Genomic DNA, 25,057 nt, shown 5'->3' with positions numbered 1-25,057 from the left:
AGGCTTAATATAACTTAATCTCTATTTAACTAATAATCAATAAACTGGAGAATATGACTTTAATCTGAAAGATAAAAACTGGATTTATGCAATCAATCTAAGCAATTAAACATTTCAGAACTAGGCCTTTCCCAGTCAGAGTTTGATGCGTTCCTGCGCAATGTGGTTAATTTTGCAGCATAAGGTGATACAAACAAGCTCTGGCTTGCAAGGATTACATTCTTTCAGCTGATACACAAGCCAAATGCAACAAATAGATTCTGGTGTTTGTTTTGTTATTACAGCGATGAGAGTTTTTCTTCCTGTAGAACAGGGTGCGGACCCAGTAAATCAAATACTCTTATGATACTGTGCCACAGTATTATATCACAGAATTCATTCAATCAAGTTAATAATTTTGCTGGGTTTCAGCTTTTAATATCAATACTTATAGGTGATACATGAAGGGACCAGTAATTTATAGTCCTTCAGCAAATAAAAGCACAATGCCACAACTGACAACGCACAGTTCCAAAGCTTTCAGTAAAAAAAATAAAAGTTCATTATACAAGGTTACATATTTATTTTTTAAAAAAACCAAATCTATTCTTTAAGTAAACTTAATGCATTTAATTTTAATTCTCTTGGTGGAATGAATCTATGCTCCAGAATAGAGTGGTACAAGAAGAAAAGACAATGTTGGTATGGAATATATCATTTGAGAATGAAAAATCCAGGTCAGTTGGCATACAATGTGGGCCTGCAGAAAGTGGGAATTGGATTCAAACTATTTTTGGACCCTAGACCTGAACTGAAGATGACCTAGGAGACAGAGCTCAGGTTGTCAAAGAGAAAGGAGGACTGCACTGGTAGGAGGGGATACAAGATCCAGGTGGAATGTCAGCTTGACAGTAGAGTCAGAACAGGAAACTCAAGTTTCTGGTTACTTTGTTCAAATCTCCATGCTAACTTTAGCTAACTCCCTTTTTGTGTCTTATCACAGTGCTCTGCAGTTTAAATCTTTAAAATTCCATAAACATTAAAACACACAAATTAATGCATAATCAGGAAGTCTATTCTTAACGACTGATTTATCCAAAGCCTGTTGAACAGAAGCAATGACAAAAAGTGCAACACATATCAGATAACAATAAGTGACAGTTTAGACTTACTCTCTGGTAAAGGTTTTGGTCACTGGCGATCTGACTGGAGCTAATTCCTGCAATTCTTCAAATTCAGGTAAAGGTTTAATTTCCAATGGGGCAGGTTTAACTGTGGTATAAAAAGTGCACATGAATATACTTGCTGTATAAAAAGAATGGGGAAATTGCTGGGTGTCATCATTTTACATACTACATACAAAATGTTAAACAGTGCTGGTGGCATGTTTACTATTTAGAGAATCATTTTAAGCTGGAAAAGTATACAACTTGCAACTAATATTGCAGACAGTTATTAATTGGGATTATTGGGTCTTCTGAAAATACTCTCCATTAAACACGAAATGTTTTGCTTTCAAATATATTTGACCAAGAAGGTTCAACTGTGTTTTACACACTTGGACTTACAATGGATCATTATTGTAACCACTGGAAAATCAGCTGGCATCATGGAGGACATGGCCAATTTCTCAGGAAGTGTGGGAAAACAAGAAATGTGGTTTCTCCATCTACCTCTCCCCCACCCTCCTGAGGAAAAGATCAAGATCTGGCAAAACCCTTGACATTAAATTTGTTTAAACATCAACTTCAGGTTCTCAGAAATGCAAGCCAAATGTTTTAAACATGTAGCTAATTTTAGAAAATGGTTTGGTTAAGTACTTGCTGTTGAACATCTGATGACTGCACAAAACTAAAATCAACTAAAATATTAGAATGTCTAAAATCAACAAATGTATTACTGGTGGTGTTGCCTCAGGCAAACAAAGTTGGCTGCAAGCTAGTGAGGAAATTTCATAATGTAGCTGCACTAATTAGAAACAGACAGCATTTGATCTCCCAGCCCCAATAGCAAGTATTGCAAATAGCCTGCATTATGCACATGATGCTGATTTTACAAGACAGCAATACCGTGGGGAGCTTCACTGGCCAGCAGCCTAATGAGAAGCTAAGGCAGACATGACCAATGATTTTCTATCCATTCATTTGAAATGTTGGAAAATCTTGGGCAATGCACTCCTGAGTTTTCAAAGCGTGCTGCTGGCCAAGAAGACTTCCTTCTAAAAAGGCAAGATTCAAAATCTTTCCTAAAACGTCAATCACACAGTCAAGTTAAAATATACTATTCCTTTGAATTCTGTAAAGGTGCAAACCATTTTCTGGAATTATGCACATACAATCTGGTGAACTTGTGAGGAACACCAAACCAAATATTTGTTTGTTAAAATCCAACCTATTTCAAAAGAAACACTAAGATTTTAAAGTTATTTTGCAATTTTTTTTTTGCCTGCTAATAAAATGGAAATGATAAAGTTGTAGCTTAATCTGCCTCAATTCTTCTTGCCCTGACCATGGAAGACTAGAGGTTTACAAGGCAGGTTGTCGTTGGATATTCAAGGAACAAAACTACTTTCAATTATGGATTTTATGTATTATATAAATGTAGTTTTCCTCATGTTAGAATGTAAATTGCTTAGCAATACAAAGAAGACTAAACTAATAGGGTTTTAAAAAGTATTCTCCGCAACATTTAATATGTTGGAACTTTTCTGCATACTCTCATCTGAACAGTAGAGGCCACCCCAAACAAAAGTTTGCAGTTTATTCTTAAGTTTTCCTCAGTTCAGGATATGAAGTTGCTGTACAATAGTTCGTTTTCATACGTATACAAATGCAGTGTAATTAAATTGTCAGTCGATACTGCTTTCAAGGTTAAAATTTAACCACTTACTGATGACAAAGTTTAAAACCTCATTTTAACAGGAGCATAAGCAACCAGATAAGCTGTTAGAATGCAAGTGTAGATAGTTATGGATCATAAATAGTAGATTTCATGATTTATTCAGGAATACTTAGCCATTGTATAAAGGTATCAAAAAGTGTAAAATAAACCTAAAATACAAACAGAGGTATAATGTTTACTGATTAATTGAACAAGTATGCAACTTGCTGATGGGAGGGTTAATTGCATTGTATCAATCATTACTGAAAGTTTTAGTCAGTTAAAGTTCCAAGCCATCTTAATATAGCATGCTGAACTTTACCTACCCTTGTGTCGTCTTGGAGTAAAGTCACCTATGGTTTGAGTATCAGTTCGTTCTAAAACAGGTTTAGCTCTTAATATTTTAGGACTTTGACCTAATTGATGAGAAAAGAAGACTCTTTGGTTATAATTTTGTCTGTAAAATTACTGCAATGTCAGGCTTTTAGCCAGTTAGCTTTGCCAAAATTGCAAGTGCAAGTGTTAACCAGCGGAGCAAAAGCAATAAATGTAACTCTGGCCAATCAACCAGTCCTCACCATGCTCATGCTTAGAGGCTCAAAGCATTACTTATTTGTTTTTTAAGTAGAGGAGTAAATAGCCACAGCATGCAAATGTCCTAAGTGGTGTAGACAAAGCAGGTAATTACAAAAGGGTAAATGCAGAATACTTCCCAGGGTACAGACAAACTTTCTAGCGTCGAACAAACACCTGAACCCTTCCTGTCACAACCACCAACCTAAAAGACATTTTTCCTCCCATCCACTTCTTTTTCAAAAAGCTCCACAGAGATCACCTACCCTCAGATGCCTTTTCCAAGGAGCCATTTTTCGTAGAAGAGTTTGAACAGTAAACACCGACAGAATTTTGAGAGGGAGAAGGGTAGCACACTCCAACCTGACCCTGTCCTCAGCTGACAAATAGACACGCTGCAGCAGGATTTGCTAGATAGCCATCATTTATAGGAAGAGTGACTAATTTTTGCCCATCCCTGGTTGCAAGGCAGTGCAGCCTATTGCAAAGAAAATGCTATCAGCCAAATTCATTTTTATGTTAGAATCTTTTTAAGTTTTGTCCTCAGAGTTCCTTTTTATTTTCAATTCCACTTTCCTTTTCAGACAGCCGCTGTCATCAGCAGGTAATTCCATGCACGATGAGATGCTGAATAAAGCTTCCTCTGCTGTATCCAATCAATGTGCCTGGCTCTAACTTCCAAAACTTCCGCTTTCTCTAGTGTGCTGCATTTCTATTTTCTCCGCTGCTATTCCATGGTCCACATAACGTGAATGATCGCCAAGTTGGTATTCAATTAAGGTGGGGCAGCATTTCCAGTTCAGGAATGTAGCATAAAAATCTATGTTGCAAGCAAACCTTAAACTTTATTGCCCATCCTCTATTCCATCAGACACTTCCAATAAACAGCCTCACTCCTATGTGGTTAGTTTAGCAATAAACGTCTTGGAGACACCAAGACTTCTGAAAGCCACATCCTCAATTTTAGCCGTTACCTCAATCTTTCAAAATACACAGGAAACAAAACACATTTATCACTGGCATTAAGGCTAAAATTAAACTACTTTCTCAAAAAACCTCCATTGCTTGCTTTAGCAAGTGGATGAATACTTGGCTCCCATGGGCAGTAATGGCTTCAAGCCCAAGGATGGCTGGAGACTCAAACTTGCTTCCCCCCTCAAGTTGCACAAAGGAGGTTAGTTCATTGTAGGCTGCTGAGTAATGCACTATGTTAAACAGAAACTTCTGGTCAGAGGGAAAGGAGAATAGGCTTGCCCTCCTTGAACTGGGCAACCAGGGTTTCCCAATTGCTTAATGGAGTTGTCCAACAAAAAAGCAAGCCCTGCTTGATGGGAAGCTCCCAGATTTGGTTGCCAGTTAGCTGAGTTAACTGATATCAATATGGAGCAATGCAAGGAGCGTTACAGTCTGTAATGGTGCCTCTCAGTTGGGGGTAGTGGGGGAGTTGGGAGTGGTGGTGGTGGTAAAAATAAAATCAGCAAACACTTCTGCTCCTAGGGCAGAATTTTATGGCTCCACTGTGGCAGGGGTGGGGCCATATAATGCAGTGCCGTCAAATGCAGCAAGTGTTTCAAGGGTCCATTGACTTCAGCGGGACTGCAAAATCCCACTGGCGTAAAATTCTGCCCCTAAATGCCACTCAGGGATCCTTGGTGGGACTGCATATGTAATTGTCAGGTTTGGGCAGGATTAGTACAAATGCAAAATACTGCAGAAATTTTTTTGTTATTCATTCATGGGATGTAGGCGTCGCTGGCTAGGCCAGCATTTATTGCCCATCCCTAATTGCCTCGAAAAGGTGATGGTGAGCTGCCTTCTTGAACTGCTGCAGTCCCTGTGCTGTAGGTACACCCACAGTGCTGTTAGGGAAGGAGTCCCAGGATTTTGACCCAGCGACAGTGAAGGAATAGCGATATATTTCCATGTCAGGATGGGGATTGGCTTGGAGGGCAACTTCCAGGTGGTGGTGTTCCCATGTGCCTGCTGCCCTCCTCCTTCCAGATAGTAATGGCTGTGATTTTGGAACCTTGTCAAAGGAACATTGGTGAGTTCCTGGAGTACATCTTGTAGATTGTACACACTGCTGCCACTGTGTAAGGTGGTGGAGGGAGTGAATACTTGTAGATGGGGTACCAATCAAGCAGGCTGCTTTGACCTGGATGGTGTCAAGCTTCTTGATTGTTGTTGGAGCTGCATTCATCCAGGCAAGTGGAGAGTATTCCACCACACTCCTGACTTGTGCCTTGTAGATGGGGAGTCAGGAGGTGAGTTACTTGCTGCAGGATTCTGAGCCTCTGACCTGCTCTTGTAGCCACAGTATTTCTATGGCTAGTCCAGTTCAGTTTCTGGTCAATGGTGACCCCCAGGCTGTTGATAGTGGGGGATTCAGTGATGGTAATGTCATTTGAATGTCAAGGGGCAATGGATAGGTTCTCTCTTGTTGGAGATCACAGAATCTCACAGTGCAGAAGAGGCCCTTCAGCCCATCGAGTCTGCACCGACACCAAGATGGTCACTGCCTGCCACTTGTGTGGCACGAATGTTACTTGCCACTTGTCAGCCCAAGCCTGGATATTGTCCAGTTCTTGCTGCATTTGGACATGGACTGCTTCAGTACCTGAGGAGTCGCGAATGGTGCTGAACATTGTGCAATCATCAGCGAACATCCCCACTTCTGACGTTATGATGGAAGGAGGGTCATTGATGAAGCAGCTGAAGATGGCTGGGCCTAGGACACTACCCTGAGGAACTCCTGCAGTGATGTCCTGGAACTGAGATGATTGACCTCCAATAATCACAACCATCTTCCTTTCTGCTGGGTAAGACTCCAACCTAGAAATGCTAGAAATTTAAATGAAAATAGAAAATGCTGGTCAGGCAGCATCTTTGAAGAGAGATAAACAGCTAATATGTTGGATTAATGACCTTTCATCAGAACTGGGAAAGTTAGAAATGTAACAGGTTTTAGTTAAGTAAAGAGGCAGGGAAGATGGTTGGGAAGAGGGAAAGACCAAAGGGGAAATCTTGATAGGAGAGATTAAATGACAAAAGGGATGATCGTGCCAGGCAAAAGAGGATGGTAATGGGACAAGAAAAGAAACAAAAGATGTGTCCAGAGGACCTGTAAATGGGAAGAACAGAATCATCACCAAGAGCTTCCATCCAGCAAGAAAACAAAAGAGGGCAGAGGTTATAATCTAAAATTGTTGAAATCAAAGTTAAGTCCGGAAGTTTGTAAAAGCATCTCTTCAAAAGATGAAGTGCAGTTTTTCAAGCTTGCTGTAAGCGTCAATGGAACAGTGCTGGAGGCCGAGGGCAGAGTCGGAGTGGGGCAGAGAATTAAAACGACAGGCGACCAGAAGCTTGATGTCACATTTTTAAGAGTGAGTGGAATGGTTCTGCAAAGCAGTCATTGAATCAAGTTTGGTCTCCCCAATGTAGAGAAGATTGCATTGTGAGCAGCGAATGCAGTGTACTAAATTGAAAGTAGTACACGTAAATCACCTTTGCACCTGGGTGCAGCGTTTGGGGCCCAGGGCATCGGGAAAGGAAGAGGTAAAAGGCCAGGTGTTGGATCTCCTACGGTTGCATGGGCAGGCCATGGTCAGGGAAGGTGGTGTTGGGGATGATAAAGAATCCCCCTGCCCTTCCTTTTTACTATTTTGAAGGAATCATCACAACAATCTGGTCCATTCTTCAATCATTTGTACATTGTGAACAGTGAATAGAGCATACTAAATTAACAATCATCTACACTGGGAGATCAAACACAGGTTGGGTTGCCACTTTGCAGAACACCTCCATTCATTCTGGAAGTGTGATCCAAACTTCCAGGTGCTGTCATTTTATTCTCTGCTCCACTAACCTCTATCTTTGGCCTCTTACGTTGAGCTTCTTTAGAATAGTGTAAGATTGAGAAACAGCACCTCATCTATGGATCAGTCATGTTGCAGCCTTCCAGGCTCAATATGGAGTTCAAGAATTTCAGGTCATAACTACTGCCCCATTTTTTTGTACAGCTGCTGCTGTTGAAGATTCTGTCCTTCTCATTTACAGCTCCCCTAGACTGAGGTATTGTCTTTTTACTTCTTTATTATCCCCTTTTGCCTTGTACCACTGTCATTTAATCACTCCTCTCCTTTCAACTCTATCAGAGGCCTTCCCTTTTGTTATTTTCCCCATCTCCCCCTTTGCCTGACTCTGTCCTTGCTTAAACCCTGTTACATCTCCAACTCTTTGCAATTCTGATGAAAGGTCAGTGAATTGACATGTTAATTGTTTCTCTCTCCACAGATGCTGCCTACCCATCAGAGTATTTCCAGCTTTTTCTGTTTTGATATTGGACAGGATTAGGTTTGGCAGTGATGTTCTCTATGACTAAATAGACTGCTGACACTAGCCATTCAGGATGACATTAACATTAGCCATTTAGGCTAAACAGCAGATGTCTATGGGATTGTACAACAGCAGAGAGTGAATATCTGGAGAAATTGGCACAAGAAAGGAAACAACTCTCTGCAACCATTTGAAAGTACAACAGTGTAAACCAGGCGTCCAATGAGTGGCCCGTGGATCGGGTGTGGCCCCAGAGAAATGTGGAAGAGAAGCAGTCTGTGATTGGAGGTGCAACAACACTGGTGGCAGTGTACGCGCACTGGTAAAACAGGTTAGGCGGGGGGGGGGGGGGGGGGCTGTGTGTGTGTGTGGAAGAGGGAGAGAGGGGATTGGTGGAGGGAGAGAGGGACTGCAGTGTCATGCTGTGCCGGGTGGGGGAGGGTGAGACACACACAGTGCCGGGCTGGGTGGGGGAGGGTGAGATTCACTGTCGGGCCAGGGATGGAGAGACTCACTGCCAGGACAGGCCAGGTGGGGATGGAGGGGGGAGGAGAGAGAAGCGGGCACGGGGGAGCGAGGGGGGCACGCGGGAGCAAGAGCGCTTGGGAGAGAGAGTGTGTATGTGTGGCCGGGGGGGGGGGGGGGTCTGGTTCATTTGAAGTCTCAAGATTCTCACTCACCCTCACATACCGACACACAATCATACCCACTCACTGGTGGCTGAGGGTGAGTGAGTGAGCATCAAGAGATTGGGAATGAGCCAGACAAACAAGCTCTGTCTCTCTCACACTAATGGTGATCTTTATTAATTACTCCTTTTTTTAATTACCAATTTGTTGCTTTGGCATTGCTTTATTTTTGCTCAGCAAGTTGTTTCTTTTCTTCATACCTCAACTTTATTTTAAAATCACATTTTGTTGTGCCAAACCTTACCTTTATGAAATTTGCTCATTGGCCCCTTGAGTGGGAAGAAAATGGAAATGTGGTCCCCCTCAACTGAAAAGATTGGACAAGCCTGGTGTAAACTGATTTACAATGTAGTACAAAGTGACAGTTCTTTCACACACACATACATACACACACATCAGGCCTGTTAACTCAGCTCAACAATTGAATCCTTGAGTGAATGATGTGGTAATGCCCTATTAATGCTGTTGGTCTGCAGTACAGGTGGATTTAAAAAAAAACAATTTACATATTTTACACATGCATTAGCATATACTGTGTACACAATTCTTAAAACCTTTACTACTTGTGCCTCAAGTTGTAAGATATAATTGAACTGATGCGAATGTAAGCCTGTCTCCCAATAAAAATCAGATCAAGAGTCGGCTGGTTTCTTTGCCAAAGTCAAGTCTGAACTTACATGGTTGGTGATTTCTAGTGACAAGAGTCATATTCTGGCCAATTTCAGGATATTTTAGATACCCACTTGCTATATATAGTTCTATAATACTTCAAAGGGTGCTACTGAAATGTGTGTGAATTAATATATATATTTCATACAAAACCAATCAGAATAAGTAGTCCATGCGAATGAAATTCATCTGAATCAGCACGGAAAACAGTAAATGCAGCATCTATGGAGCCAGCTATTTTCTCCCTAGCCATTCTAGAACGAAAGCTAATTTGGATTATTCTGCAGAAATGCAAAATGAGAGTGCTTAATACCTCTCTCTAATTTCCACAAAATGTGAGTGGAGTGGCTGCAATCTTACTGCAGTTAAACAAAGGTGCTTCCCCAGAATGTAGAAAATTACAGATTCCCCATGTTGATTATACACCAATGAACTTGGGACCAAATGTCATTTAGGGGGTTTATCTACAAGAGGATGTTGCCGCTAACAATTTTTCCAGCCTATATGGTTCAGTGATCTTGCTTCTGCCTTGTTGATGGCAAGGCCCATGCTGTTAAGGAGCAATTGTACATTGGCCTCCCATGTATTTCTGGGATTGCTTTAGGACCTCTTCTATGTTGACAGTGCTTTGGTGGTAAAATGGTCCAGCAGGGACAGACTCAGGGACCCAATGATAATGATGATCCATGGTGGTTATTTTTCATTAAACATTTTACCATCGCTCTCTCTCTGTCAGCAGTTCGAAGTATTTTTATTTGCTGCCAGTTCTTTACAAGTCCTTTTAAAGGCCTTCCTGTACTAAGTATTTTGGATTTTGTTATATCCTTAGTCATTCCATGATCAAGAGTTTCACTAATGCTGCTTCAGCTGGTGTGAAAGATCAGTTCAGGGCTATTTTCTCACTAGTTTTTCTTCCCCAGAAGTATATAGCTGGTCACTTGCTCCAATAATATGCCCACTATCAGGAATTTGCAGAGGGTGGGTAGGAGGAAAAATGATGCAGTAATCTTGATCCCACCGCACAATGTCATGAATTGACTGCCATTCTCAGATGGGCTGTATGTTCATTTTTGTTTCCTCTAATTGTCAAGTAGTAACAGCAGTGATTGGCACACACATTTTATCTCTGTGGCATAGGCAAAAATCCAGCCCAGAATGATGGAACAAAGTCTTCTCTCTCTGTTGGGTTGAAAGGGTCTATATGAAATACGTCTGACACATTTTCCAGTGGGTCTCTTAAACAGAACTGGCAAGAGATTGGTACCAAATGAGAAAACAATGAAATGGCTAGTGTGGCTATGGGAGAAACATTGGTGCAATGGAGAGCGCTCTTTGGAGTTTAAGTACATTGTTCTGACAGACTGGAAAGAGCTTTCCACCCCATTGGCCCATGCAATATACTTGACCTCAGAACGGCTGAACCCACCGAGTACCACAAGTGGAAATGTATAACTCCCTAGCACTGCAGAAGCCATATGTTCATAGCATTATAGTAAAACATCCAAAAGCTTCACAGAATTCACGGAAGCTGTAATCAGACAAGGGATATCCTCTTACCTTGACGAGCACAAACAAAAATCAACAAAACTCAAATGCTAGCCTGCTTATTAGAAGTAGGAACAAAACCTACAAAACTTTCTGAAAATAGTTGTTCACACAGTGCCATGTTACAATTAACTCTCAATTGCTGAAAATCTGCTTCAAATTAAAAAAAAATCCATTACATTTCCGCAACAACGCATTCATATATCTACAATGAAAACATCTCCTCTGCAGTAATTTAAAAAAAATTAATTTATGGGATGTGGGTGTCACTGGCTAGGCCAGCATTTATTGCCTGTCCCTAACTGTCCTTGGGAAGGTGGTGGTGAGCTGCCTTCTTGAGCCACTGCAGTTCATGTGGTGTAGGTACTCCCACAGTGCAATGAGGGAGGGAGTTCCAAGATTCTGACCCAGTGACAGTGAAGGAACGGCAATAAAGTTCCAAGTCAGGGTGGTGAGTGGCTTGGAGAGGAACTTCCAGGTGGTGTGTTCCCATGTGTCTGCTACCTTTGTCCTTCGAGATGGTAGCGGTCATGGGTTTGAAAGGTGCTATCTAAGGAACCCTGGTGAGTTCCTGTAGTACATCTTGTAAATAGTACACACTGCTGCCGCGGTGTTAGGTAGTGGAGGGAGTGAATGTTTGTGGAAAGGGTGCCAATCATGCAGGCAGCTTTGTGCTGGGTGTAGTCAAGCTTCTTGAGTGTTGTTGGAGCTGCACTCATCCAGGCAAGTGGAGAGTATCCCATCACACTCCTGACTTGTGCCTTGTAGATGGTGGACAGGCTTTGGGGAGTCAGGTGGTGAGTTACTCACTGCAGGATTCCTAGCTTCTGAGCTGCTCTTGTAGCTGCAGTATTTATATGGGTAGTGCAGGTAAGCTTCTAGTCAATGGTAACCCCCAGGATGTTGATAGTGGGGGAATTCAGCAATGGTAATGCCATTGAATGTCAAGGGGCAGTGGTTAGATTCTCTCTTGTTGGAGATGGTCATTGCCTGGTGAATGTTACTTGCCATTCATCAGCCCAAGCCTGGAAATTGTCCAAGGTCTTGCTGCATTTGGACATGGACTGCTTCAGTATCTGAGGAGTTGCGAATGGTGAACCATCAGCGAACATTCCCACTTCTGACCTTGTGATGGAAGGAAGGTCATTGATGAAGCAGCTGAAGATGGTTTGGTGTAGGACACTACCCAGAGGAACTCCTGCAATTATGTTCATGACAATCTGAATCTGCAGTATTATAGAAAGTTTGCCTGTAAGTGCTATTGATTCCACTTAGCAATTGCATTTCAGGAGGCAAAGATCAGCACAAATATGCATCTTTGCTAACCACAACATATATATGCCTAATTGATACAATTCCTCCCCATGGACAAAAAAATGCCATTAGAAATTAGTATATATAGTTTTATTTAAAAACAGCCATACCACACATTAAGGATTATAAAATAAACTGCGTATCTTTCATAGTCTGCTCCCCATTAGGAAACAATCATTGCCTAAGAAATCTAGACCTCACACTGCCCGGCTGACAGTATCTTAAACAACACCAATCCATCTGAGGATGCTGTTTTCTTTCATAATCATCTTCATAGGCTTCAACAAAATTTGCAGGAAACTGATTGATAGGAAAAAGAAAATTTCTGACACCCCCTCCCATGGGATCTTTTCTCAAAGTTTTAACAAACCTCACAGAATTTATATAATCCTGAAACCCAAACAATATGGATGTTCTGGAATCAGTTCCACTCATGAACCTCCCTTTTCCCTCTCCTCTAAGTCTGCACAGGCATCAGATAATCCACGCGTTTCTCATTATTGTTTAACAACATTGGGAAAATACTCCCAATTTATGATAAAACATTTCTGAACACAAACCCAAGTGTCACAATATCAATAAACCACAAGTACCAGTTACAGTAACAATGTAAAATAACAAATTTTCAGTGTCTTTCAATCTACGTGGAAGTGTAAGTCACTGATCGTTACGGATTAGACTTTTCTCAACATATCAAATATGGTAACAAATCAACACTCAATATACGTTCTGAGCAAAAATCTGGAATTTTATCTTATAAAAGTAACTGACATTTCAAACAAATTTTAAGCACCCCAATACTATTCTACAAAAGAAATGATTGCTTTCTGTCACTGCAGCAATGCAATTTAGGCTCAGTGACAGTACATGCAAGCTTGCCTTCAATTTATGTGCTTATAGTCTATCTACAACCAAGCTACTGGATTGGAAAACTCTACTTTTATAGGGGTACATCATCCCTCAAAAGGGTGGTGGTGACATACTCTGTAATCACCAGTACCACATCGGTCTAACAATCTGAGTAGCATGGGTGTTGCGTGACAAGGAGCGTTGATTGCATAGAAGCAAAGAACGAAGAAAGGATAGCAGATTATTTAGGTCATGTTTTTCAAAGTTTAACATGCATATATTGTCACTAGGATCTTGGTGAAAGATAATAAATCATATTTGTGCTGTGTCCACTTGATTGTGTAAAACGCCCCGCAAAACAATTGTAGGCTTTGTTTTTCCAAACTTTGGTTGTGTTCAAAGAGCATTTGGAGCTATAAAGCAAGAGGGCCAAGTTTTGAGGTGGGAGCAAAGAGGTGCTGAAATGCATTCCCGGAAGGGTGTTTTTCTTTCCCATCCCTATAGTTATTGGCACCAAGATGCCAAATATGCCTAGTGACAACAGTGATGCAAGAAACTTCAATTCACTTCCTAATGAAACATTAAAAATAATTTTTATACATTACTTTAATGCAGGTATTGTTAAAATTAACCCAAGGTCTGAGCAGCAAATGCAATGTGATGTTTGAGTATAAACTCAGCTAATAGCATCCTTCACCAGTGACAGCTTTACGATAAAAGCATTTTGCAGCAAGGCCCAGGTACAAGAGCACATCAAATTTATAAAAGCAGACAAAAGATACAATAACATTCCAAACACAAATCAAAACATTTTAGCATTTCACCATTTCTAAAATAGCAGAAGATTGAATCAACGTAGCTAATTTACTATCTGAAAAGGAACAATTCAGGTGGTTTAATGTAATAATGTCAATTAAAAGATAATTTCAACCAAAACAGTGAAGTGCCCAAGCCAATCTTGGCCGTGCAACTAAACTACTGTGTCATGTTTGGCTGGATAATAGCACTTCTTGGTCACAAACTTAGAAAATAAACTCTGACAGAAGGATCAGAATCCATTCAACATACATCCGCATATGCTATTGGGAAAGTCTGCTTCGCAGTTGAAAGCAATTTAATGCTAACAAACCAAAAGCATTTAGAGACTGCAGATGACCTTGTAACAGGATTAGCACCATTATTTTCCACATAAACTAGATCAGGCTTTTCTCATGAACAGTAGTACTGGAAAAGGCTCTGATACATCATTTTGAATCTGGAAGAGTCCTTCAAGCATATTTTTCGACTGTATTAAAAAAATCCTAAAGTAATACGTAAAATTCAATTCTATTCTCACTTATTTCATAATTGCAACACTGCAAATATAATCTTTAAAAATTGCAATGTTGAATCCAAATTTATAATCTAATTGGCATTGCAACGAGTAAATAGCATCAGTGCAAATTTTCCATTTTTTGCCCAAATTGTGCAGTGAACACTTCAATTTCAAAAAACATTTTCATTTTAAAATCTTACACTTCAATGTGAGAATCATAGACACCTCTTGCAGAACTCCAAATTACACCAAACATTTCAAAATAATTTTATCTTGAATTTCAAATAAAATATTTCTACTTTTTGAGAATGCTTTCTGTGATGAATCACAAAATATTAAAATATTTACGTTATACAATCATGTCATATTTTTAAACACAAGAAGGGTTAAACCACAATAAATACAAACAAACTGAAACAAGTAAAAGCAGTACAGATCTACTCTTACCTTTCCTGTCAGGTTTAAGGTTCCTGTCCACTGGCGGTGGCTGACAATCAGCAGTAGGTACTGCCCTCCTGGGAGGTGTTTTTGGGCTTACCCTGAAACCCATGTGTGCTGGAGGTGGTACCTGCATTCCCAGTGCAGGGAAATCAAAAGGACCGGGTGTCATAGCTACATAATTTGTGTCCTGGGTTGGTTCAGTGTGGCTGATTGACTGTAGGCGTGGTGGAGAGTTGGCATCCATGGGTACGTAGTTCTGGTCAGCTTCTTCATTACACAAACTTGCCAGTGGCATCATACCCTTCTTTTGCTTAAAATTGAAGGGAAAATAGTCGTAATTTAAAAAAAAACATTAATTTAAATTGTCAAGAAGAAAGTGTAGGACAGCACTCCCTTTCGTGTCAGCTTGCCAAATGGCAGCATTCTCACCTCAGAATCAGAAGGTCCTGGGTTCAATCTTTACTGCAGGTCTGAGCACATAAGCTAGACCAACTTTTCAGTGTGGTACTGAGGAAGTTCTGTATTGTCAGAGGAGATGTTAAACCAATGTGGATGTATAAGATCCCACTGCAGTTTTCAAAGAGGGGTGTAGTGTTTTCCCAGTGTCCTCAACCAACATCCTAAAAACAGATCAACTGGCCATTTGCTGTTTGTGAGACCTTGCAGTGTGAAGCTTGGTTGTTATGCTTACTCTTCAGAAGTTATTCACTGGCTGTAAAAGGGCTTTGGTATGTCTCGAGCACAAGAAGGGCATGAGGGGCTCTATTTTAACTCTAAGTGGGTAGGTTTTGAATGAATTAAAATCTTGACCTCATTTGTATCTGTTTGGTTTAATACCATGTCAAGCATTGTGTTTACTTATTGAGATATTGGGGGATACCTTGCCCTGGTAGTGAGCCTGGAGGGAGGAGGATTGCCATGGGTTACAGGCCATTTGAATTTCCTCTCCTCCCTACTCCATTTTCATTCATTCTTGAGATGTGGGCATTCCTAGCAAGGGCAATATTTAATGCCAATGCCTAGATGTTGTGGTAATGGTGGGCCTTCTTGAGCTGCTGCAACCTGTGTGGAAGGTTCTTACAATGCTGCTAGGTAGGGAGTTTCAGGATTTTGACCCAACGATGTTGAAGGAATTGCGACATAGGTAAGGATGGTGTGTGACTTAAAGAGGAGTTTGAAGATGATGGTCTTCCCATGCATCTGCTGCCCCTGTCCTTCAACGAGGTGGCAGTTACTGGTTTGGGAGGTGCTGCTGGAGAAGTGTCAGCAAGTTGTAATCTGAAATAACACATAGCGCAGCCATGATACACAGTGGATGTTTACGCTGTATATCTATTCTGCTATATCCAGGCTTGACCAACCTTTTCACTTGAGGGGACACACCACATTTCCATTTTTTTCTCACTGAAGGGCCTGTCGAGCACATTTTGGAGCAATAAGGTTGGGCACAACATAAAACATGAATTTCAAAATGAAGTTGAGGTATGAAGAAAAGAACAAACTTGCTGAGCAAAAATAAAGCAATGTCAAAGCAATGCATTGATAATTAAAAAAGGAGTAATTAATAAAGGTCACCATTAGAGTGTGAGAGGAACAGAGTCTGTTTGTCTGGCTCATTCCCAATCTCTTGATGCTCACTCACTCACCCTCACCCACTGTGAGTGGGTGTGATTGTGTGTTGGCGTGTGGAGGTGGGTGTGGGGCTAAGTGGGCACCTTGAGACTGCGAGTGAGCCACAGTCTCGTTACCCACTCGCACCACCATCTGCACCCTCCACCCCAATCCCTCTCTCTCCCACACCAACAGGCAGCGAGTCTCTCCACCCTCCCGCCCACACCACCGCATCCAGTCTCTTCCTGCCCAGCAGCGTCTTCCTCCCCCATCCAGCCTGGTAGCCAGCCTCTCTCTCTCTCCCTCCGCCGATACCTCTTTTTCTAGAGCACTCATTGCTGCCAGTGTTGCTGCTCCTCCAATCACAGACTACTTCTCTCCCACATTTGCTGCTGATAGGCTACTGAGCTATCAGCTGTAAACACGGGAGAGGAGCAGCCCGTGATTGGAGGAGCAGTTTCTTTCAGAAACTTCCACTCCATTTACCAGCATTTTGAAAACTGCCTCTGGGCACCACGTTGGGGGCTTTGTGGGTCACAGCTGGCCCGCTGGCCACACGTTGAACAAGTCATTGCTATACTGATAATCTCAACGTTTTTGTGGCGTTAATTTGCAACTCTGACTTAATGACAGGAGTGACTAGACAAATGCACGACAAGCATTTGAGACTGTACCTCAAAACAACAAGGGTTGAACACTGATCTACTGCAGAAACACTGCCTACTATAGAAGAATACAACAGTCAATTATTGTTTGAGTTATGAGATATGAGGGACTAATCTAGAAAGCAACCTAAAAAGTAAATTCTATAAAGAAAAATAAAGACTTGCATTCATATTGCACTTTTAATGACCAACAGATGTCTTACAGCACTTGACAGCCAATGAAGTACTTCTGATTTTGAATGTATATAATGTTATAATGTAGGAAATGAGGTAGCTATATTGGGCACAGCAAACTCTTGCAAAAAACAATATAATGATCTGATTTTTTTTTGAGAGTTGATTGGGAGATAAATCTTGGACAGGAGACCAGGAATAATTTGACTGGTCTTCTTTGAAATAGTGCCATGGGATCTTTTACATCCATCCAAATAGGCAGATGGGGCCTTGGTTTCAAGTCTCATCTGAAAGACAACAGTTCTGACTGTGAACACTCTCTCAGCACTGCACTGGAGTGTCAGTGTAGAGTTTTGTGCTCATGCCCTGCATTTGGACTTATATCAAAAACTTGTGACTCAGAGATAAGTGTGCTACCAACTGAGCCATGGCTGACATTATTACATCATTTCTTTAAGAATTACTCAATGATAATGGCTTAGATGAGGGAAGTGAATGTACTATCGCCAAGTTTGCAGATGACACAAAAATAGGTGGGAAGGCAAGTGGTGAGGGTGACACAAAGAGTTTACAGAGGGATATAGACAGGTTAAGTGAGTGGGCAAAAAACTTGGCAGATGGGATATAATGTAGAAAAATGTGAGGTTATGCACTTTGGCAGGAAGAATAGAGGAGCTGAATATTATTTAAATGGAGATAGACTGCAGAAAGCTGCAGCACAGAGGGATTTGGGAGTCCTTGTGCATGAATCCCAAAAATCGAACAAACAAGTTCAACAGGTAATAGGGAAGGCAAATGGATTGTTGGCTTTTATTTCAAAGGGAATGGAGTATAAAAATAAGGAAGTCTTGCTAAAACTATACAAGGCACTAGTTAGATCACACCTAGAATACTGTGAACAGTTTTGGTCCCCTTATCTAAAGAAAGATATACTGGCATTGGAGGCAGTCCAGAGAAGGTTCACTAAGTTGATCCTGGGTATGGAGGGATTTTCTTTTGAGGAGAGGTTGTGTAGGTTAAGCCTGTACTCATTGGAGTTTAAAGGAATGAGGGGCAACCATATTGAAACATAAGATTCTTAGGGGGCTTGACAAGGTAGATGCAGAGAGGTTGTTTCCCCTTGTGGGAGAGCCTAGGACCAGAGGGCATAATCTCACAGTAAGGGGTCACCCATTTAAGACAGAGATGAGGAGGAATTTCTTCTCTGAGGGTAGTGAATCTGTGGAATTCTTTATCGCAGAGGGCTGTAGAGGCTGGGTCATTAAGTATATTCAAGGCTGAGATAGACAGATTTTTAATCAGTAAGGGAATCAAGGGTTATGGGGAAAAGGCTGGAAAGTGGAGTTGAGGATCATCAGATCAGCCATGATCTCACTGAATGGCACAGCAGACTCGATGGCTGAATGGCCTACTTCTGCTCCTACGTCTTATGGTCTAACATCTCTTCTACAAATACTGTATTTGGTAATAACTGGTCTCCTGGACAGAGAATTACAAAAAGTTATGATTTTGGGTGTCACGATTCAGGCTACATGATTTACTTGGTTATTTTAACACTGCCCCATTGTACCTTACAATATACACTGAAAAGATATGTTTTTATATTTTGAAACCAAAAGGGTTAAGAACATAACGTTATAAACAAACACAGCCTTGTGATGTCTTACATTAAAATAAGTAAAACATACTTACTAGGTAGCTACTAAACCCTTCCCCAAGATCGACCGAATTTGAAAATGTTCTCGGAATATCATAGCTATCTTGAGGGCCACAGTCTGTAAAAGAAGGTGTTTCAAGAGTGAGGTTGCTAAAACCAAGGTGCTCTCCCAGGGAAGAAAGTAAAACACTAACACCAGAATATGTTAAATTCGATGTTGGAAAATGCCTAATTCATTCAAAGTAAAAACAAAACCAATGGTTTGAATTACAAAAACTTTTGGTGTCGCTTTCCTATAAAAACGGCAGTCAAGACTGCTTTCAAATATTATGACATTTGTTTTGCCCATTACGAAATTGCACAGATTTTTAAGACATTAAGGGCTGGGGGTACTGCACATTTAAAAGTGGTTGTTTCTCTATAACTAGTAGATGTCTAAGGTGGATCTTTTGTACCGAAATAAGTTAATGTGCTGAAATTTTACAGTAACAATGTAACAGCTTTAAAGCTGCAAAGAAATGGATTCATTACAAATATGAAATAAAATGATTAATTGCACAGAAGTTACTTAATGTCAGGGTTTTACTTCAGCCTGCGCCTCCTTTTATTTTTGATCTTTACTGCACTCTACCAGGCCTTTCAAAACAGAAAACTCACTCTAATACTGACCTGACGTTTTTAAAAGTTAGAAACGGCAGCAATTTTCTATTCAAGAAGTGAAAATGTTGAAAAGATTTGAGAGCAAAGTGTCAAAGAGTCAGTGCACGGACACATGGTCACAGCATGCTGTAATTCTAGTTTATAGCAGAAATTAGCCATGTGCCAACTTCCCCATCAAGGGAGGAGAAATGGAACTGATGTGCCTCCTCAAAGGGAGGAATCTACCCATGTACTCATGCATGCTTCCTACTCTCAGGTGACAACAGCAGCCGAATGCTATCTACACTTAGCTGGAGGGGATTACATGGTATTAGCTAATTAGAAGGAGAATAACATTACTGACAGTAAAGTTAGCTGATGTCACATTTCCCAAAGGCTGACATTTTTTTCAAAAAAATATTTTTGCAATCCAATGACACCTGGGTGACCTTACTCATGAATTACTAAAAGTTAGCATGCAGGTGCAGCAAGGAATTAGGAAGGCAATTGGTATGTTGGCCTTCATTACAAGGAGGTTTGAGTGTAGGAGTAAAGATGTGTTGCTGCAGTTGTATACAGCCTTGGTGAGACCTCACCTGGAGTAGTGTACAGTTTTGTTCCCCTTATCTAAGGAGTGATATACTTGCCATAGAGGGAGTGCAATGGAGGTTCACCAGATTAATCCCTAGGATGGTGGGATTTATGAGGAGAGATTGAGGAGTCTGGGTCTGTATTCCTTAGTTTTGAAGAATGAGAGGTGACCGCATTGAAATTTATAAATTTCTTACAGGGCGTGGCAGGGTGGATGCAGCTAAGATGTTTCCTCTGGCTGGTGAGTCTAAAACCAGGGGACATAACCTCAGGATAAGGGGTAGGCCATTTAAGACTGAGGTGAGGAGGAATTTCTTCACTCAGAGGGTGGTGAATCTTTGGAATTCTCTACCCCAGACGGCTGTGGAAGCTCAATCGTTGAGTATGTTCAAGATAGAAATTGATAGCTTTCTGGAGACTGATGACATCAAGGGATATGGAGATAGTGTGGGAAAGTGGCCTTGAGATAGATGATCAGCCATGATCTCATTAAATGCGGAGCAGGCTCGACAGGCTGAATGGCCTACTCCTGTTTCTTTGTACTTGCATAATACATTGAGATCCCAGCCTGTAACTACCCCAAACTGAAATCCTTCCCTATTTTAGGTTGAATTTGATAATTTCATAAATGGTATCAGGAAGATAAAAAGCGTGAAAGGGGAAAAGTTGGCATATGGTCTGACTATTGCAGCTTCTCTATGAGATTCAGTCACTTTTATCACACCATGGCAATAACTTAATATCGAGGAATGAAAGGGTTGCCAATCCCTATTGAGTCAACACTCACATTCAGCAACTAAATCTCTAGTAGCTGTCACCCAAACACAAATCAAAGCTCCTATCCAACCTGAAAAGCTAATTTTCCTTTATCACGCACCAAGGTACTAACAGATTTTTAATAAATTATTACATACAAAGTAAAAAAAGTTGGGATAAGAGAATTTTTTTGCATTATAAGTATATCCTATCATTCTAATTTGATAGCAATTAATGGCTGTACATGGACACATGCCTGGCTGGTTTAGCTCCAGAATATAGGTGGCAGAAGTACCTGAAATTTAAGCAGGCTAACAAGGATGTTGCTAGTAAAAGACAATTAGAAATGAAACAAAACTGAAGAAAATAAATGCTCATACATTAACACTACTGCCTGAGGGTCTATCCCATACATTATAATTCTAGAACTGCACAACAGGAACATTTTTATGTATTATGTGATACAATTGAGACAGCCATATCATGGTTCCCTGTTCCACAGAATTGACAGTTGTGCCTGCTGGAGCATAATGCACTGAAGTTGCTAATGGACAAGCTCAGACATGTGCTAGGCTCAATGACTTACAGATCCCTCTTCGGAAACTCTGAAAAAATCTGTACATGTTAAAGTAATGTCATGACAGTTAGTGGCATTTCTGAACCATGCTTGGTCAACAGGTGACCATCAAGTTATTTTATACAGTAGAGTACACTTTAACAATAGAAACAAATTCCTCCTGTTTATACATTTATTATGAAAATAGGTTTATATTGAAAAATATACCTCCTTTCAAAAATTAATTTTTTCCCTTCAAAACTGCTCTACACTCTATAAACAAGCCAATCAACAGGGTATTTTAGAGTACAGATTTCCAGGCATATCTGAACACTTGATTTCTTCATGCCACTATTTCCAAGTCATATTTCTGGACAATGTGTACCAGCTTTTTTGGCTTCACAGCTTGTCCTTTAGGTGACAACTCCACATTTTCAGAAAACATTCTTCCCTCAAACCCACTTCCCTTCGCTCCTCCATCTAAAGGTGTTGATTAGACAAAATTCCATGGACTCCTAGTGTACTCATGCACCTCAGCATCAAATGTTGTTAGATTATTCAACCAGAGAGAGAATCATGCCAAGTCCAATGCTGTCCTCACTTGACTGACACACACACACACACACACACAAACAGCAGGAGGGGGACATTGCATAGTAATCAGAGCAGGAAGCTGCTTTGCTTTTCCTCTCATTAACCGAGCAGCAGTGAGACCAACTGCAGCACTCTCATTACAATCGTAGCTGCAACCAGATACCTCAACACAGCCTGGCAATGGAACCCAGGGCCTTCCTGGTCTTTATGATTCGGTGGATAAACAGAGAGATCAGAGAAGGTACGGTTACTTACTCAAGCCACTGAACTGACCTTTTCTTAGCCAATGGCCTTCCACAGTGCCAATGGTATTGCTTCGAAGAGTTTTGCCTGACGTAGGAACGCTGTAATTAGTGTCGGCCTCTGAGGATGAGCGTGGTACACAATAGGTGTCCACAGGAGAACGGTCAAGAGAGAGAGAAGGTTTTGGTGGGCGAGGTGGGGGAACATCTGGTATAGGTTCCAACTTTGAGCAACTTTGACTCAGGGTCCCCTCTACAGAAGGTCGTGGAATCTGATAAGTGCCTCCAGGTGTTGGAGGAATGTCATAACAGACAGACATCTGTCTCATATGATTTTCTATACCAGATATCCGTGAGGGTGTATTAAATACATATAAATCTCCTTCACTATCAGCAGCCAATGGAGAGCAAGTTCCAGCAATTATGTCTTGAGAATAACTCCTTGGCAGGTTATAAAGACTTGAATCTGTGGACGTGGAAGTAACTCTGGGTGGGGGAGAATCATAAAAACTTTGCTGAGAAAAGAAGCCATTCATAGCCTGTTTAGATGCAGGAGGTGCCGGGGGCTTGTGTGAAGGTACATTGTCATTGCAGTCAGTTTCTGATGAGGTGGACTTGGTCAAAGAATCTGTATGCAACCTGAAAAACAAAGCAGAACACCTCAAAAACAGTTTCTCACGCATTAGCACCATTAGAAAAGTGATCAGTGCAAATCAAGTCTGCAATTAGCTGCCTTTAGTGAAAACTGATTATATGGAGGCGATTTAGCAACCCCAACTTTTCTTTTGGGTAATCTATGGATTAGAATGCTTAGCTGAACTTTTGTAATTATTGCAAAAAGGAAATGACACAGAAGGTATGCCTTCAGTGCTGGCCTGCTGATCTCACCTGCTTCTAATTTAACCAATAATGAAAGAAAGGGTAGGGCTGCTACAAGTACACACATTGAATAATCACTTCAATCAGCAGACAAGAGAAAGTAAATCAACTGGAATGCAAACATGCAGACAAGAAATTTTACATTTAAACTTCAAATCAAACTTCAGTGCTTTATTTAATGAGAAATTTTAACCCAGATGTAAACCTACTGAAACTTCACCCACCGTAAACCTTAACTCATCCAAAGCTCTGATGCTCATACCCTATACTGCATCAAGTCCCACTCGCCCATTACCCTCGTCTTCACCAATTTATATTGAATCCTGCTTCCTTTGAAACAGAGGGTTGTGGGTTCATGTCCCACTCCCGGAAAAACCAAGAACTGTGATTGTACTCGAAAGAAGTTGCAATCTGTGACTGTTGGTAACTCGAAAGAGTTTCCCCATGCCTCAAATTTAAAATTCTCATCCTGGTGTTTAAAAGAAAAACACATTACCCATACAGATTACACATTTCTCAGCAATTGTGAATAAAACTTTAACGACGCCAATTTCTGAAGAACATCTATGCATATCTACAGGAGCTGTGGTGCGGTTTTGTGGCATAGCGGGTAGCGACCCTGCCTTTAAGCCAGATGCCCCACATTCAAGTCCCACTCTGCAGAACTTGATGGCTGAGGAAGGTGCATCCATAGCAAGACCAAACAGGTTGAGTATCCATTTGTAAATCTTTCCAACATAAGCCAGTGACAGGCAGTAAGAACGGGAGAGATTCCTGGCCAGCCATGTGATTGAAACAAAATTGGAGCCTTTACTGTCATTATACACGGCTCCAGTCTACAACATGCATGTAAAGTGCATGTTGTGTGTGTGTGTGTGTGTCGGGGGGGGCGGTGGTAGGCTCGACGGCCGGTGCCAACAGAATGGGGTTTGATTCCTGCTCTGGCAAGGGTGGATTAGGGACCTGTCTCTTTATCCTGCCTGTGGTGGAAGTTTGGAAGTTGTGGTGCTGTGGGTCAGAACTGCCTTTGGGCAGAGAACAGAAGAAGAGCTGCTGTTCTTTTTAAAACAACTGGCCACAGAGAATAAAGCCAACACCAAAACTGGAAATTTTGGTGCAATCAACTGCATTTTCACCATTTTCAGGTTCCATACATTTTCGATACAATCTGAAAACATATATTAACTTTGCTTTAATCAATGTAAGTGCCATACTGGGAAAAATGCAAACAATTTAAAAGGACAGAAACTAGAGTCCAGTCTCATTCTAACAATGGAGAATGTGTAATTGTGACAGGTTGATTAGGAGCAAAATAACATTAATAGTTTCCAGAAACAATAAAGTTCTAAGAAAGTTTTGATCATCAATAAATTTGACTGAACTTGGGTTTTACAGATAATTTTACAGACATAAGCACCACTGCTAATGTCATCTTAGGCTTTGATGCTTAGAGAACATCTGCTCCTCAGGTTGTCCTTAAAGCAATATGGCAGAAAAACAAAACCTGAATCCAACCTGGATAATACTTCCAAAATATATCATAGTAAGCGTGTGACTTGTTTGCATTAATTTTCAGGTTTTGGTCTTTGTTAAATGTTTCTCTTGAAAATAATGAGAAAATCTTATTTCATTATGAAATGCATATCTTTATTGTTCATGTAGAATTAGATGAAGAATAGCTAATCTTTCATTATGGCAGTTTGAACAAGATTTGTCTGGCCCTTCAGTGTTCCATGTTGGACATGTTCAGGGTCAAAGTCCAAGATTTGGCACACCAATCATTTAAGGACAGTGAGTTAAAGTTATTTGCTTGACTGGATTTTCTGACATGGAGAGTGAGAAGATAAGAGAATTAAAAAATGTATTTTTATAATTCACCATCACATTACGAGAGAATGTGCATATACCTGACAGACTGCACAGCAGTATTTTCATAGAAAAACAGAAAAAAAAGAAAATATTACAATGGAGATGACAGACAAGTTACTATTTCAGGTGTGAACCCTCCTTCACCTGAAACACTAAATTTAATCCATTTTCCCCAGAGTTGACTGACCTGCGGTGTCTTCCCAGCCTTTTCTGTTTTTGATTCAGTATTTTCTTT

At 40.8% G+C, this 25,057-nt stretch overlaps 1 protein-coding gene across 10 annotated transcripts in view; it reads right to left on the bottom strand.

The window, feature by feature from the left end:
• The window catches only part of gab1 (GRB2-associated binding protein 1), a 231,108-nt gene that overhangs the window by 11,067 nt on the left and 194,984 nt on the right, over positions 1–25,057 (bottom strand). For 8 of the 10 annotated variants that reach the window (XM_078539363.1, XM_078539371.1, XM_078539397.1 and 5 more), the window contains 5 exons: positions 22,106–22,713; positions 18,732–18,814; positions 14,596–14,899; positions 3,186–3,275; positions 1,152–1,251 (listed from right to left, as the gene is read on the bottom strand). In XM_078539363.1, the coding sequence (XP_078395489.1) occupies positions 1,152–1,251; positions 3,186–3,275; positions 14,596–14,899; positions 18,732–18,814; positions 22,106–22,713 (1,185 nt within the window). The remainder of the gene's footprint in view (positions 1–1,151; positions 1,252–3,185; positions 3,276–14,595; positions 14,900–18,731; positions 18,815–22,105; positions 22,714–25,057) is intronic. The other 2 variants (XM_078539405.1, XM_078539414.1) reach the window with 1 other exon arrangement.

This window comes from Cetorhinus maximus, chromosome 1 (assembly GCF_964194155.1).
Source record: "Cetorhinus maximus chromosome 1, sCetMax3.hap1.1, whole genome shotgun sequence".
Lineage (NCBI taxonomy): Eukaryota > Metazoa > Chordata > Chondrichthyes > Lamniformes > Cetorhinidae > Cetorhinus > Cetorhinus maximus.
This window is presented reverse-complemented; position numbering and strand designations above follow the sequence as displayed.